Here is a 15,279-nt window from a genome sequence, read left to right on the forward strand (position 1 = left end):
CCTCCTCGGCGGCGCTCCGGCTTCCTCTATGCCTGCACATCCTCCGCGCTCGTAGCGCCCGGACCGCGTGTGCCTGTGCCCGTGCGTGTGTGCGTGTGCGCGAGTGGGGAGCCGTGTGCCGGGCGTGTGCGCGCGTGTCTGCCTGCGTGTGCGTGTCCGGCGTGTTACTCTCCTGAATGCCTCTCCCGACAGCCTTGTTTGCCGTTTCTGATTTTGCAACTTGAAGTGGCGGAGGGGGGGGGGGAGGGAGAGGAGAAGAGGCGAGGGAGAGAGAGAGGGGGAAGCAGAGAGACGGGGGCAGTTTGAGAGGGGGGGGGCAGCGCAGGGAGGAAAAAAAAAAAAAAAAAAAGAAAAAAAAAAAAAGGAGAGGGGGGGAAAAAGAGAAAAGAGGGAGAGAGGATAAAAAATCCTCCGACGCCCCCCTCCCCCTCCCTTTTTTTTTTTCCTTAAAAGAAAAAAAAAAAAAAAACAGAGAGAGAGAGAGAGAGAAGAAGAAGAAGGAAAAATTAGCGAGGGCGCGAGGAGCGAGAGGAGGGGGTCTGGCGGCGGAAAATAAATAAAATAAAGAAAACGGCAGGAGCGGCTCCAGCCGGCGGCAGCAGCGGCGGCGGCAGCAGGGCAGCGGCAGCCGAGGCGGAGGCAGGCGGCAGGCACGGTCCCCTCGCTCCCCGCTCGCCCCCGGCCCCCGGCCGCCCGCCCCCCCCCCGCCCCCCGCCTCTCTCCCCGGCAGCCCGCAGCGAGCCGCGCCGCTCCCCAGCACTTTTTTGGGCCCGAGATATGGCAATGGTAGTTAGCAGCTGGCGAGATCCGCAGGAAGACGTGGCCGGGGGCACCCCGAGCGGCCCCAACCCCGCAGCGCAGCCGGCCCGGGAGCAGCCCCCCCAGCAGCAAGGGGGCTCGGCCGCCCCGCACACCCCGCAGACCCCCAGCCAGCCGGGACCCCCCTCCACGCCGGGCACGGCCGGGGACAAGGGCCCGGGCCAGCAGGGCTCGGGGCAGAGCCAGCAGCACATCGAGTGCGTGGTGTGCGGGGACAAGTCCAGCGGCAAGCACTACGGCCAGTTCACCTGCGAGGGCTGCAAAAGTTTCTTCAAGAGGAGCGTCCGCAGGAACTTAACTTACACATGCCGTGCCAACAGGAACTGTCCCATCGACCAGCACCACCGCAACCAGTGCCAGTACTGCCGCCTCAAGAAGTGCCTCAAAGTGGGCATGAGGCGGGAAGGTGAATATTTCTTCCCTACTATACTACCGCTCCCTCTCCCCCCGTGGCTGTCGTGCGAGTGTGTGCGAGTGTGAGCGAGCGTGTGGCGTGCGCACCCGGCCGCGCACACGCGTGCACACAGAGACGTGCATACACACGCGCGCAGAGTGTGTCTGTGTGTGTGTACGGATATATTTGCAGCTCTCCGTGGCGATCTAGGTCTCTCTATATTTACATGCACATGTCAATCTCTCCCTCTGCCTGCACTCCATCTGGCAGCTTTGCACCAGGTTTTGTTGTTATTGTGGATGGTGGTTGGTGGTGTTTTCTTTTGCTTTTTGGTTTGTGCCTCCTGCCCTCCTCCTGCTTCTCCCCACCCCCTTCCCCGGCACCGCCACGCTCTTCCCTTCCCCGCTCATTGTGCCGAGAATTTATTATTATGATCGCTCGCTAAATATTTATCGTTTAGCCGCTATCTCCGCGCGCGTGTGTCTGCCTCTCCGCGTGTCTGCGTGCGTGTGTGTGGATGTGGTTTTGTCTATTGTTGGCATGAGACCGGGGGGTGGGGGGAGATACATCTCTCTCTCTGTACGAGATGTGCTTCCATTCAGCTTCCTTTCCCCCCCACCTCCCGCCCCATCATTTCTTTTTAAACCCACAACACTTCTCGGTAGATCCATTCCCAGGCTCTTTTTTTTTTTTTTCTTTCTTTTTTTTTTTTTTTTCCTGAAAGAAAGATGAAAGACGTGTAAGTAGGAAAGAAAAGAGTAAAAGGAGGCGGGTGGGGGGACGAGGAGGGGAAAATGTGCTACTGTATCTCCGCTTCCCTGCGCTTCCCGATGCCCCAGAGTGTGCTTCTGTGCGAGATCTGGCCTTGTTTTCACTCCATGCGTTCAAAGGAAAGTTTGTGAGTGAACCGGGTTTCCGTACTTCTGTCATTTTTTTTAGCACGCTGCTCATTTTATTTCTTCGTCAAACTCCACCCTCTCCTTAAAGCCTGCATACAAATTGTGATTTATAACCTATTTACCGATCCTTCTCATTTTAGCAGAATTCCTAGCCTGCATCTGGCAGTGGGCTCCTCACCATTTCCAAGTGCTCTTTTATTTATATATTTGTTTGTTTGTTTCCCCCCCCTCTCCCTTCCAAGAGTTGCTGTGGTTTTCCTCGCTTTTAGGCTCGTTCCTCGCGTAGGAAGATTTCCTGCCCTTCTTTCTCCTCGAAATGTGTTTCTCGGTTTACAGTGAAAGTTTACCCTGTGACTATCGTTAAAGATGCCTGAGAGTCACACCAGCGAAACAAGTCGGTTTTGCGGACTGGGGATTACTCCTGCCTTAATTGGTTTTGAAATTGTTATTTTGTATACCACGAGAAAAGGAATGAAGGTGCTCCAGATCTGAAAGAGCTCGCAAATATGACGACTTCATTGGTAGCTTCAGGGGCTGTTGGTAGGCGTCTGGGAAAGGGGAAGGAGAAAAAAAAAAAAAAAAAAAAAAGGAGAAGGGGGTGAAAAAACGCATAGATTTGTGTTCACAGATAATTGATAAATAACTGCCAAGTTTAAAAGCAGATCCAAGAGGCAGAGGTGGGCTGGAGGGCAGGAGCAGGAAGGTCCGGCCCGGGAGACTTGGAGGGCTCGGTGGGGAATGGACGTGGCTCTGCTAAATGGGAATAAAAGAGAAAGTTGGGGAAATGTGCCACGCCAGAAAGATGAATTATCTACGTGCCAGCCCGTGTGCGTGTGTGCGTGAGTGAGTGTGTGCGTGTTCGTGTGAGCGTGAGCATGTGTGTGAGTGTGTGTGAGTGTGAGCAGAAATAAGCCTGAGTAGCTGCATCTTCTCCTTAAGTTACCTTTGTTTACATGGCATGCGGCTGAAAACGCTGGCACTGATGAAGTAAAACACACACACACTTAAAAAAAAAAAAAAAAAAAAAAAAAAAAAAACTTTGGTCAGCTTTCGGGACTCGAGGCATGCTTACGCTCTGTGTGGAGATGGTTAATGAATCCAGTGTTTTTGCAGTTGCAAGCTTGTGCATTCACTGTGCAACGCTGACTGCAGGCTTTTGCAGTGGCAACAGCGCACCAAAGATATTAATTACACCGTCCCCTTTTTTTTCCACGAATGTTTGGCTATTGTAAGTTCGGACCTTTTTGTTTTATTTTCCCCTTCCCTTGATAATATTTAATCTTTCTCTTCCTTTTAGCAGGGAGAACTTTGCTGGGCGGGGGAGGGGGGTCCTCTATGGAAAGCTTGTTCTGTGTAATAAAGTTAGCAGTGGGGAGCTGGGGGGCTGCGACCTGTTCCAGTTTTAAGGGTAATGATGTGGTATTTTTGAAGAATATGGACGCGTTTATTTTTATGATTTTTATTTAAAAAAAAAAAAAAAGCAACACAGCAGTTCACTTGTAAATCTCAATGCTACCAGGGCAATCGGCTGGGATCCACAACAGAGCTTGGCTATATTTTTAACAGCTGGCTGTGATTTTTAACCCCACTTTCTTACCACCCGGAGGATTCCTTTGATTTTATTTTTACGTGTGGGGCTGCCTTTTGTTGCGAGAGGGGAGGGGGGCACAGCGGCGGTGGGGGTTGGGGAGGGATGGGGGGGGTGGCGGATTTGTCTTGTTTGCCTTGGCTTTTTTCTTTTTTTCTTTTTTTTTTTTTCTCTATTTCTGTTTTAATCTGTGTTTATTTTCGTGAAGCCTGTCTGTATTGGGGGGCGGGGGGCGCTTGGCTGCCGCTGCTGCGCTGGGGGTGCCTGAGCCGGGGCTGGGGTCGCGGCCGGGGCCGGGGCCGGGGCCGTGCCGTGCCGTGCCGGGCGGGGGGGCGATGCAGGTCTGCCGCAGCTGCCCGGCTCCGCATGCCTCTGGCTGTGTGTGCCCGTGCGTGTGCCGGGGGGGAGAAGCCCGGCATTGTCTCCGGCTGTCTGGCAGCGCCGCCGGGGCGATGCCCGCGAGCCTCCTGGATGCACATTTCCTCTCCTTCTCTCCTTGTTTTTGTCAGCGGTTCAGCGAGGAAGGATGCCGCCCACCCAACCCAACCCCGGCCAGTACGCCCTGACCAACGGGGACCCCCTGAACGGGCACTGCTATCTCTCGGGATACATCTCCCTGCTGCTGCGGGCCGAGCCCTACCCCACCTCCCGCTACGGCAGCCAGTGCATGCAGCCCAACAACATCATGGGCATCGAGAACATCTGCGAGCTGGCCGCCCGCCTGCTCTTCAGCGCCGTCGAGTGGGCCCGCAACATCCCGTTCTTCCCCGACCTGCAAATCACCGACCAGGTGGCCCTGCTGCGGCTCACCTGGAGCGAGCTCTTCGTGCTGAACGCGGCGCAGTGCTCCATGCCCCTACACGTGGCCCCGCTGCTGGCCGCCGCCGGCCTCCACGCCTCCCCGATGTCCGCCGACCGCGTCGTCGCCTTCATGGACCACATCCGCATCTTCCAGGAGCAGGTGGAGAAGCTCAAGGCGCTGCACGTCGACTCGGCCGAGTACAGCTGCCTCAAAGCCATCGTCCTCTTCACCTCAGGTGAGCGCCGGGACAAGAGGTTTGGGGCGCGCCGAGGTTTGGGGCGGGGGGCGGCGGGACGGGGGCGATGCACGCGGGGGTCGCGGAGGGGAGCGCGGGGACACGGCCTCGGGACCCCGCCTCGCCCCCTCGCCACCCCCCGGCGGAGTCCCAAACGTCCCAAACACAGGCGGGCGTGCATCGGGCCGAGCGGAGACGGCGGGAGCGTGCGTGCGTGCGTGTTAACAATTTTTTCTGATGATAGATGGTTCAAATTAACCGGCAGGAAAGTGCATTAACATCGCCTTTGAAGTGCTCTGGTTGTAGCCTATAAGAATATAATACATCTTCTATTATTGTAACCTGCGAGAGAGAAATTTATAAACATCAAAGACGAACGATGCGGTGGAAATGTAGGCAGTGGAAGCGAGGCGAGATAAGAGGCCTCGCAACGTCATTTTTTAATTATTATTCTAATTATCGCCTCGATGGGGCTAATTGCCACTTTTTCTACTTGTTTGTTTTCTTTCCTTTTCCTTTTTCTTTTCTTTTTTTTTTCTTTCTTTCTACTCTCCCTTTCCAGTGTCTCTTTTCTGTCCGGTTTGTTGTTGTTTGGTTCGAGCCCTTTTATTATTATTACTTTCCTTTTTGCTGCCTGTTGTATTATTGTTATCCTTTCATTATTTTTTTTTCGCCCTGGTCTTCTCACTTAGTGATAACTAAATAGCCCTAATAAATCTGACTTAAAACTAGGCCGAAGCAAAATTAAAAGCGTTCCTGAACAAAGATGGCAAATCGTTCAAAGGCCTTGTTTAACAGTAAGCATTTTATAATCCATCAATATTTGTTGCCTTTCATGCATGAAAAATAGTATTTACATTGTATTAAAATGACTCCTAAATTTGCACAATATTGTAATGTAGCAAATGTAGTATTAATATCGATTTGAACATCAGATAATTTATTTAGACAGGAGTATCTAATTTGTATGCAGGGTGGTCGGAGACATGTACTGTGACTGCCCCCTTTTACTTCCAGTGCAAATGCAGTCTCTCGGCGTTGGAGGGAATATTTCTTTGCAGAGGATAAAGTGCAGATCTTAAAACAAATGGAAGATTTACTGAATAGCCAGCTCGACATTTTAATGCATTTTATCTTAATAAGTCTTCCTGATGGAAACATGTTTTTCAAAAGTGACAAAGAGACCTGGCAGCATTTATCAGGCTGATTTAACTCCGGAGCCTGCCTGCAGACTTACGCACTCTCCATCCCCATTCATTTCAGGGTGTTCATCAATAAGTAGGGTCGATTGGGGAGAACCCTTCTGTGATTCCCCCACCCCACCCCCTCCTCCCCAGACCCAACTTTGAGAAATTAGGAAAGCTCTGGCCCGTGCCTCAGTGCTTCCCGCCGCCAAAGGCGCTGGGAAGACGATTGCCCCAAATTAGGACAGTTTTTGAGGGGGAAAGGGGGATTTTTCGTATTTTTCTCTCTTCCCCTCTCCTTCTGTTCCCCCTCCCACCTCCTTCCTTTACCTTCCTCATATGATCGACCTTGGCTAGAAAGGCAGTTGGAGGCTTTAGATGAGCCCCTCATTTACATATATTAAAAACAAATGTAATAATTAAATGTTTACGAGGGGGGAAGCCTGTTCCCACAATGGAGCGGGGTGTGAATGGGGTTTAGAAAGGGAACAATAATATTATTTTGGAGCAGGATCGCATGGGGCATCTCAGAAAATGGAAATACAGCTGTCAGGAGTAATCTACCCCTTACCCCCATCCGCACATTTCCACTTTTCACTAAACTTGTTTTGATTGCTTAGCCAGAGGGGAATTCATGGGAAGCGTTTCTCAAAGTCATCCAACTTTTAAACAAACTTTGACTGATGGAAAAGACATTTTTAGGCATATTGTCCTAAGTCCTTTGCTAAGGACTTAGTATTTAAAGCTGGCATGGGTTTCTCCTGTTGTGGTTTTTACATTTGGGCTCCGGATAGTATATTTAATCCGTAAAATTCTGGACACCGTCCAACGACTGGGTCGTGACCCAAAACCTGCTCCCTTTCTTGACTCTCTCTCTCTTTCCTCCACCTTCTTCTTCTTTTCTCTCTATTTTTTTTTCTTTAGAGTTATTAATTCCTGCATCTACCTTTTCCTCATCATAAATAAACGTTTCCAGGAAGGGACCGAGCTAAATAACATAAATCCAATAAATCTATTTGCAGCGCAATAAGAACTTTGATTTCTAGTTAGATGCCAGCTGATTACATCTATATTTTCTGAACACTAAACTCTTCTGAAGGCGTAACATGAAATACATTCCCACTACTACAAAGAAGAAGGCTGGAGTGTGCTGAACAGTAATGGTTATTTATTTACATAATTTCTTTTCCATAGACTGCGGGAAGAAATATAGAGCTTTCCCGTATTGACACACTGCCATATGAAAAAGTGAGGCACACAGAATTTTCACATTAGCCCACTTTCTGAGATGGGATAATAATTCACCTTCGGTAAACATGTATTGCATTATTTCTTCCATGGATTGCGCTTCTCTGGACTCAATAATCTAATCGAGCTGTGCATCCCTTAATTATTATTATTTTTAATCCCGTTCTAGAGGGAGAATTAAGCCTTCCCACTGCCACCTTTAAGGATCCGAAATAAAATCTAAATAAACGCATATGCCACACTATTAAAAATAATTAAAGCTCAATAGATATTATCGGCACGAGAAAAATCAGACGTGCTTGGCGGCGTAATGCAAATCCCAAGGCGTATTTTTCTCCTTCTCCTGCCTGCCGCCCTCCTAGCCAGCAACTGCCCCATCTACAGCGTCCGGTGACCTGCAGTATAGGTGCACTTACCATAAATATCTGATAAATATTTTACTAACCTTAAGGGTATGACATATGGGGCATAAAGAAAAAGCCCTGCTAGGGTGTCAGTAAGACCCTTTCATATTGCATTGTTTGGAAGTTGAATAGAATCCTAATGCATAATGGGCAGATAATGCATGTAAAATAGCAAGATATATGTAAATATGGAGTGTGATTTGTGGCAATCAACATATGAACAGGCCTGTGTTTTTGATATATATTGCTAACAAGAACAGGCCCGAGCGTTTGATATATATATATGTTGCAACCTGGAGCTTTAGATGTTGCAAAATATCATTGCATTAAAGGTACAGTATGGATTAGCAGAGCAGTCTGGCTCAGATAATTGTATATCTGAGGGATGCCAAGTCCGCAGTTCAGGTCAAAGGTTCCCCTCTTCAGAAGTTCTTGAATTATGGCTTGTTTTATTTGTATTTTTGCTCGAGGCCACAGTATTGTAGATGAAGGTGTTCAGAAATCTTTGTAAAGCCAGTTCTTGATATGAGAAGGCAAACTTCAAAAATACAGTCGCTACAGATTTTTTTTTTTTTTTTGAATAATTTGTTGTGTCCTTCCAGGGTCATAATTCTACATTCACAATTTTATAATGTCCTTTTGGGGGGCCATTAACATGCATTAATTCATATACAGATCTATACATTAGCAAAGTCTGCCTTTGATCTCTGTAAAACCGCAGTGCCAGCTGACGGCCTCTCTCTGATCCTGACGTCTTGTTGTTGTTGTTGTTTATTTAATTATTATTATTTTTTTATATAATATCTATTATTAATCTGTGAAACAATGTAGATATTTGAGCCACAGAGGTTATCACGCCACTCTTCCCTGACCTCAGTTCCCAGCCCAAGACCCCCAGCCATCACTCCTTGCACAATTACTCCTGCGGGCGCGGGGCTGCGCGTGTAACACGCCGATGGTGCGTGTACCTCTGCCCCTCTCCCTGCGCACCCGCGGAGGCCCCGGGCCGCGCACCTCCCCGCCCGGCCGCATCCTGCGCGGTGCGTGGGGCGCGGTTCTGGACACCGCCGGCCCCGGCTTTTAGTGTGCGGGTCCTGCGGGGCTCGGAGCCGCCGGGACGCGGTGCGGAGCCGCTTCTCCGCGCCCTGGTGCGTAGCAGGCAGTCAGGGACCCCCCCTCGGCATCCCTCCAGACCCCATCCCCTGCCTCCCTGCGATGCGCAGCCATGTCAGCAAACTCGCTCTGTGTCTGCGCGCTCCGCAGTCCCTGCCTCTCTCTCTCTCTCTCTCTCTTTCCCTTTATTATTTTTTTTTATTTTTATTATTATTATTACAATTTCCTTTCCCGGCAGCCCCCCTTTCCCACCGCTGTTATTTACCGGGGGCCGCTCCCGGTTCCCAGGAGCGCGGTGATGCACACGGGGGGGGGGGGGAGGGGGGAAGTGTGATGATGATGATGATGATGGGGAGGGGAGGGGGCGAGGTCGCGGCGGATTTATTTTTTTTTTTGGGGGGGGGGGGGGATGGCACGGCTATCAGCGCATCCCCGCGGAAATACGCACCGGGGGGGTGGGGATGAGCGAGGAGCGACCCCGGCGGACAGGTTATTGATAATCCGCGTTATTTATAGGAGGGGGATGGGAACTGGGGGAGCGTGGGGGGGGGGGGGGGGGCTATCTCGGGGGGGGTGCCCCCCCCCCTCTCTCCATGGGGGGGAGGGGGGCGCCGGCGCGCAGCTTCCCGGTCCGCTTCGCCGCCACTAACCGCTTCTCCCTTCCTCCCCCTCCTCCTCCTCCTCCTCCTCCTCTCCTTCCTCCCCCCCCCCCCCCGACATTTCCCCCCCCCCCCATCCGCCGCCCTTCCGCGGGCGCGGTGCGGCCGGCAGACGCCTGCGGGCTGTCGGATGCGGCGCACATCGAGAGCCTGCAGGAGAAGTCGCAGTGCGCGCTGGAGGAGTACGTGCGGAGCCAGTACCCCAACCAGCCCAGTCGCTTCGGCAAGCTGCTGCTGCGGCTGCCCTCGCTGCGCACCGTCTCCTCCTCCGTCATCGAGCAGCTCTTCTTCGTCCGCTTGGTAGGTAAAACCCCCATCGAGACCCTCATCAGGGATATGCTACTGTCGGGGAGCAGCTTCAACTGGCCTTACATGTCCATCCAGTGCTCCTAGAGCCCGGCCCGCACCCCCGGCAGAGACGCTGCGCGGCGGCGGAGGCGGGAGCGCTCGCACCGAGGGGCAGTCGGGGTGCGGGGGGGCCCCGGGAGGCGGACACTAAAACAAAAGAAAAGGCCCGAGTGGGATCAGAGGTGTGGCCGCGGTTGGGAGAAGGACGGACCTTGGCGTCCGTGGAGGTTGTGGTGCTTTGGTTGGTTTTCGGTTTGGTCGGTTTTGCTTTTCTTTTATTTTTTTTTTATTATTTTTTTTTTCCTTTTGGAGAGGAGGAAAAAAAAAAGATGATAATAATAATAAAAGACAAAAAAGCAAAAAAAATTAAAAAAATACAAAAAAAAATATGAGTATTGAGGGGATATTAATCAAACCTGAAGGGGATACTGGATCTTCCAGGATTTATTGTGGACTGTTGTTGATATATGCTGTACAGTAACAAACAAAACAAAATGCGTTGAAACTGAACTGAACCTTGTGTAGAATGAAAAACAAACAAACAAGCAAACAAACAAAATTCCACGCGCAAACACTTACCACGAGCATTGTTACTCATTTTGTAAAATATTAGTCTTTATTTTCATTTTTTGTAAAACTTAAAACATCGTATGCGCATAAAGGAAAAACAAAAGAAACGAGAATTAGGGGAAAATAACATTTTCCAAATAATTATAAAAAAATTGTCCTGTGTCTATGTATCTATATCTGTTTTGTATTTTTTTCTGGTTCCAAACCAGGTTTCCTGTGATTCTATACTAATAATTTTTGATATAACCCTTTGCTTCTTATAATGAGTGCGATATATGTTGTCGAAGCTGTTCTTCAAGAATTAAAATTGAAGTGAGAATTTAAACAAAAATAAAAGAATTTAGCAAAAAAAAATCAACTTATCACCCCACAACCCATGAGTCTTGTTGCTTGAAACATGCCAACAGTTCACAAAAAAAAAAAAAAAAAAAAAGGAAAAGAAAAAAATGTTTAACCTCCCTGGACTTTTTAACTCCTTTAGTGGTGTTAAAAGGGAGAACGTTAAAAAATAAAATAAAATAAAATACAAAGTTGTGAGGGGCCAGCCAAGCTGTGCAGACCACGTGATGCCCCCAATCTGGCTTGGCTGTGCTGCCGAGGCCTAGGTCCTGCGGGTCCTGGTACAGTGCCACAGGTGGGCTCCCTATGCTGGGATGGGGGTGGTGGGCTTGCCACCTGTGCCCTGTGCCACACTGGCCTGCCTGCAATTGGAGGCCTTCTCCCACCAGCTGGAGTTCCTGCCGAGTTTACACCTTGCTGCCTCCCTCCAGAAACCATGGGCATGGATTGAAGTCACCCTACCCCACTGACACTGTGAGGAGGTGCGCGGGGCCAGGCATACCCTAGCCATGACCCCCGTTACCCTCTGTCCCAGGCATAGTGGTGTCTACCTGGCTCTTTCTGTTGCTTTTATTCCTTTTTTTTTTTTTTTTCCTCTTCTTCTGTTCTACCCCAAGGCCTCATAGATCTACGAGCATGCTCTGGTGAGCATGCGCTGCGCTTGCTCTTGGCTGAAACATCACCCTCGCTCTTTTGCTTCTCTCTAGTCACTGTGTGCTGAGGGTACTCCCAGCCCACTTGTACCAAAAAACAACTAGATTTTGGCTCCTTGGGTGGTGAGCTGCCACTGTCCATGCTCATGCCTGTCACATGTATGCCCCTCCACGCACGAACACGGGTGGGAGCACCCCATGCCAGGCTGGGTCCCAGGTCTGTGCCAAAAGCCCCGCTTCATTTTGGCTTGTGTTCTTTCTCTTTTCTTTTTTTTATTTCTTTTTTTTTTTTCAAAGAAAATTAACAATCATTTCTGTAATGGAGCTCCTTTGAAGGTAAAGGCTTCACAATGCTTCTAGCTGGTGGTGCAGATCTCTGTAACAGCTTTCAGTGCATTAATGTTTTATAGGATCTGAGACGGAGCTGTAAGAACACATACTACCAAGGGAGCTCTTTCTTAACGTATTAATAAAACCGGATCTTTAAAAATAACATCCCCCCCACACGCAGACATCTCCCGTGCCCTCCAAACAAGCCCGGATGAGGTTGGCTTTTCAGTTTGTGGAATCATGGGCAATGTTTTTCTTTTAATTTGCTGTCCTCCATCCTCTCCTCTCTCTCTCTCTCTCCCCTCTCTCTCTCTCTTTTTTTTTTTTTTTTTTTTTTTTTTTTTGCATTAACAAGATCCTTCAATCCAACCCGCTTGGGGTTTTTAATATTCTAGGCGCAGCAGATCCGAGGCGAGAGCAGCTCTATACAGTAGGCACTTATAGCTGGATAATCAACATCGCGGGCAGAGGCTCCGTGGGGGCAGAGCCCGTCTCGGCGCCGAGAGGCGGCCTGGATTCGCAGGTGCTGCGTGGGGGGCGCGGGTGGGTTCCAACCTGGGTGGAAACTGGGCACGGGGAGGCTCCCTCCCTTCCTCTCCCACATGGGCGACAGCCTCGTCCCTCGCCCCCCGCGGGCAGGGGGCTCCGGCAGCCCCCCGGGGACAGGGACATCCCGCCCCGGGAGGCGCTGGGAATGGACCCGGACAAGCTTTTTGGTGGGGCGGACGGCCGGGGACCCGGCCGGGTCAGCACCGAAAGGCAGAGCAAACTAACTGGAACACGAACACACGCACGCACACGCAAAACACACGCACACGCAAAAAAAAAAAAAATAAATATACATATATACAAAACACAAACACAAACAAATGGGGATATCGGAAGAGAAAGACAGGTCTCGGTTTCTTCCAATGAGATGTAAATATATTCATTACAGTGTTATCCCACTGATGAAAACAGATAAACTTTTTTCGTAGGTCAGAAACGTATTTTTCAATTAATTTTCGTATTTATGAATAATAATAACCCACCGATTGCCAAGAAACTTGCAGGTGTAGAGGAGGTGTACGAGATGCACTTATTTCCATGTATGTGCCTAGAAAGAAGTGTTTCAATCCCTTATTAAACTTTGCTTATAAGACGGTATTGTGTTCTGAAGTGTTAAATAACCCAGTCTGCGTTGTGTTGGTGGATGTTTTCCTTTGCCACGCTCCAGCCTCACGGGCATTCATACGGCGGCTGAAAATACTGTATGATCGCGTCACCGAGCGCTGTGTTGCTGGAAAAAAAAAATAGAAAAAGCAAAAAAAAAAAAAAAAAGCAATGTGAATGTGGAGAGGGGCCGGGGTCCCTTCGCAAGTTTCTGCTGACTTGTTCGTAAGCTACAATATACTGCTTTGAAACCATCTCCAGCTACATTTCTCCTGCCTCGTTGTCGCGCAGGGCTGCCCGCCGCGGTCCTCGGCACCTAACGCTGGCAGAGGGAGGTGGGGGGAGGAAAAAGGGGGGCAAATAGGGGCCGCAGTGGGGGTCCCAGCCCACCCCTCCCACCCCATCCCCGCTCTGCGGACCCGCTCCGGCCCCTGCCGCGGCGGAGAGCGCGACCTATACAAAGGGCCCTACCTTTTAGCTCCTCGCTAACTAGCTTGCCTCCTCCCACCGCCCAATTAGCCCCCCGCTATATATTCAATCGAATAAATATTTGGAAATACTTCTAAGTGGAGGGCCGAGCCCGGGCGGAGGCGAGGGGGCTCGGGGAGGGGTGCCCGGGGCTTGGCTCCGCTCCGCTCTCCCCGGCGCTGCCTTGGGGCAGCTCCTCTGCCCCCAAAGCTGCCGCCCGACGGGGGGACGGGGACGAGGTTGACCCTGCCCGGCCCCCCCCCGGCCCGCCCGGGACTCCTCCGCTGCCTCCCCCCGCCCCCACCTGCGGGGCAGGGGGCGCCGCCCCCGCCTCTGAGCTCCACAAAGGGTCAGCGCCGCTGCCCCCCGAGCCCCTCCGCGACGAGATTTGGTTTTGGGGAGGGTCAAAGAGGGGCTGGGAGGGGGGGGAGGGCTCTGCAGTCTGCGGGGCCGCGCAGGTGTGTGGGATGCGCCCAGGGTCGAGCTTGGAAGCGCCCCAGCGAGTGGCCCGGCCCGGGGTCATGCCAGGAGGCAGCACAAGAGCACAAGGGACGGAAGGGAAAAAAAAAAAGTAAATTCCACCTTGCCTCCTGCGAGGGGAGGCTGGATGGATGGCTAGGCGGGGAGAGGAACGTGGGCTGGCGGGTGGAAAGGGCTCTTCGGCTATTCGCTTTTCTTTTCCTTTTCTTTCTCTCCTTATTTTTTATTTATTTATTTATTTTTTTATTTCCTTTCCTTCCAATTTACCTGCCCCACACGAATGTCATACGTCCCTTTGCAAAACAAAAGCCGAGCACTCGGCCGCCTTTGAAGCAGATTTTGAGCGGCCCGGCGCGGGTGGCGAGGCGGGGGGGGGGGGGGAATTGAACCGACCCCGAGGCGCAGCGGGCGAGGCGGGGACGGACGGACACACGGACGGCGGACGGACCGACGGACGGAGGCCAGGGCTTGCCCCGGCCCTTCCACCGGCAGCGGCCAGGCACGCAGCCATTCACAGGCGATGTTCCCTCCTGTGCGTGCACGGCTATTACGGACACTGTTGACATGCTTCCTCCGGTTTCATGGAGCATTTTGACTATTCAAAGGGTTGGTTCTCGAGTCTCGGAACAGCAGGTTTGGGGTGGGCGAGGTTTGGGGTCGGATTTTGTTTTGTGGGGTTTGGGTTTTGTTTTACGGAGGGTTTTCCTTCCTCTCTCTCTGTCTCTCTCTCTCTTTTTTTTTTTTTCTTTTTTGTTTTTCCCCAGACCCTGGTCCACCCTGTGCTTCAATGGAGCAGACAGAAGTGGGTCTCAACCACCCTTGCCCAGTTTTCACCCAGTCCCTTTCCATCCTGGGGCCAATTCCAGAAATGGCATGATCTCCACTAAACGTCTCTATATTTGTTTTAAAAGGCTCCCTTTATAATTGGCTTCACTGTCACTGACATTGACATGAGATTTTTTTTTTTCCTATACTTCCCCCCCCCCCCAGCTTTTTTAATCCCCAGTGGGTCAGAGCGGCTGAGGATGACTATTCTGCAGCGATGCCGGAGCACAGGGAGAATTACAAATAAGTAAATGTCAAAAGCCACAACTCAGGGCGGCCGCGTGCAGTCCCCTCGCCCAAGAGAGGCTGGCCCGGACACCTTGCAGACCTGCCGGGTTTCCCAGGGCCGGTGACGTGGGGGATCCCTCCCGGCAGAAGAAGTTTTAGAGGAAGAGGAGAGAGGGGGGAGGAAAGGAGGGAGAGAAGGAGGGGACAGAGAAAGAAAAATAAAGGGTAAAAAGAAAAAAAAAAAAAAAGACAAAAAAAAAGATTAGGAAGGGAGGAGGTGAGGAAGGAGAGAGATCTGAGAGCACAAGTGGAAACTAATAAAACTCTTGTTAAAGTGCTTGCTCAGGATTCATGGCGTCACCAGTTCTTTTACTTAGGAAGCCAAAGAGTTTTATTCCTAAATGAGTTAAAGAGCCATTTACCTCTGTCGTGTTCTATTCATCAAGCCACAAGTCGAGAGTCCCTAACATGAAACTATTTGTTTGCTTACACAACCAGCTGGGTGCAATTTCACGTCTGAGATATCTATCTGAAAGCGCCT

At 51.0% G+C, this 15,279-nt stretch overlaps 1 protein-coding gene across 3 annotated transcripts; it reads left to right on the forward strand.

The window, feature by feature from the left end:
* The first annotated feature begins 444 nt into the window (after positions 1-444).
* NR2F1 (nuclear receptor subfamily 2 group F member 1) lies at positions 445-12,729 on the forward strand. 3 transcript variants are annotated; one of them, XM_072030877.1, is made up of 4 exons: positions 1,085-1,225; positions 3,226-3,340; positions 4,210-4,737; positions 9,458-12,729. In XM_072030877.1, the coding sequence occupies exons 2-4, from the start codon at positions 3,328-3,330 to the stop codon at positions 9,736-9,738; spliced, it is 822 nt and encodes a 273-aa protein (XP_071886978.1). In that variant the 5' UTR covers positions 1,085-1,225; positions 3,226-3,327; the 3' UTR covers positions 9,739-12,729. The 3 variants fall into 3 exon arrangements, with proteins under 3 accessions (XP_071886977.1, XP_071886978.1, XP_071886979.1); XM_072030878.1 differs by lacking the exon at positions 1,085-1,225 and adding an exon at positions 1,959-2,652; XM_072030876.1 differs by lacking the exon at positions 3,226-3,340 and having other exon boundaries at positions 445-1,225.
* The last annotated feature ends 2,550 nt before the right edge of the window (positions 12,730-15,279 follow it).

This window comes from Anas platyrhynchos, chromosome Z (genome assembly GCF_047663525.1).
Source record: "Anas platyrhynchos isolate ZD024472 breed Pekin duck chromosome Z, IASCAAS_PekinDuck_T2T, whole genome shotgun sequence".
NCBI lineage: Eukaryota > Metazoa > Chordata > Aves > Anseriformes > Anatidae > Anas > Anas platyrhynchos.

Excerpts from the sequence above, each read along its gene's own strand:
- NR2F1 (XM_072030876.1), top strand. The coding sequence starts at position 778 with ATGGCAATGGTAGTTAGCAGCTGGCGAGATCCGCAGGAAGACGTGGCC. Across the intron at positions 1,226-4,209 it reads AGTGGGCATGAGGCGGGAAG|CGGTTCAGCGAGGAAGGATG; the intron begins GTGAATATTTCT and ends TGTTTTTGTCAG. Across the intron at positions 4,738-9,457 it reads CATCGTCCTCTTCACCTCAG|ACGCCTGCGGGCTGTCGGAT; the intron begins GTGAGCGCCGGG and ends TGCGGCCGGCAG.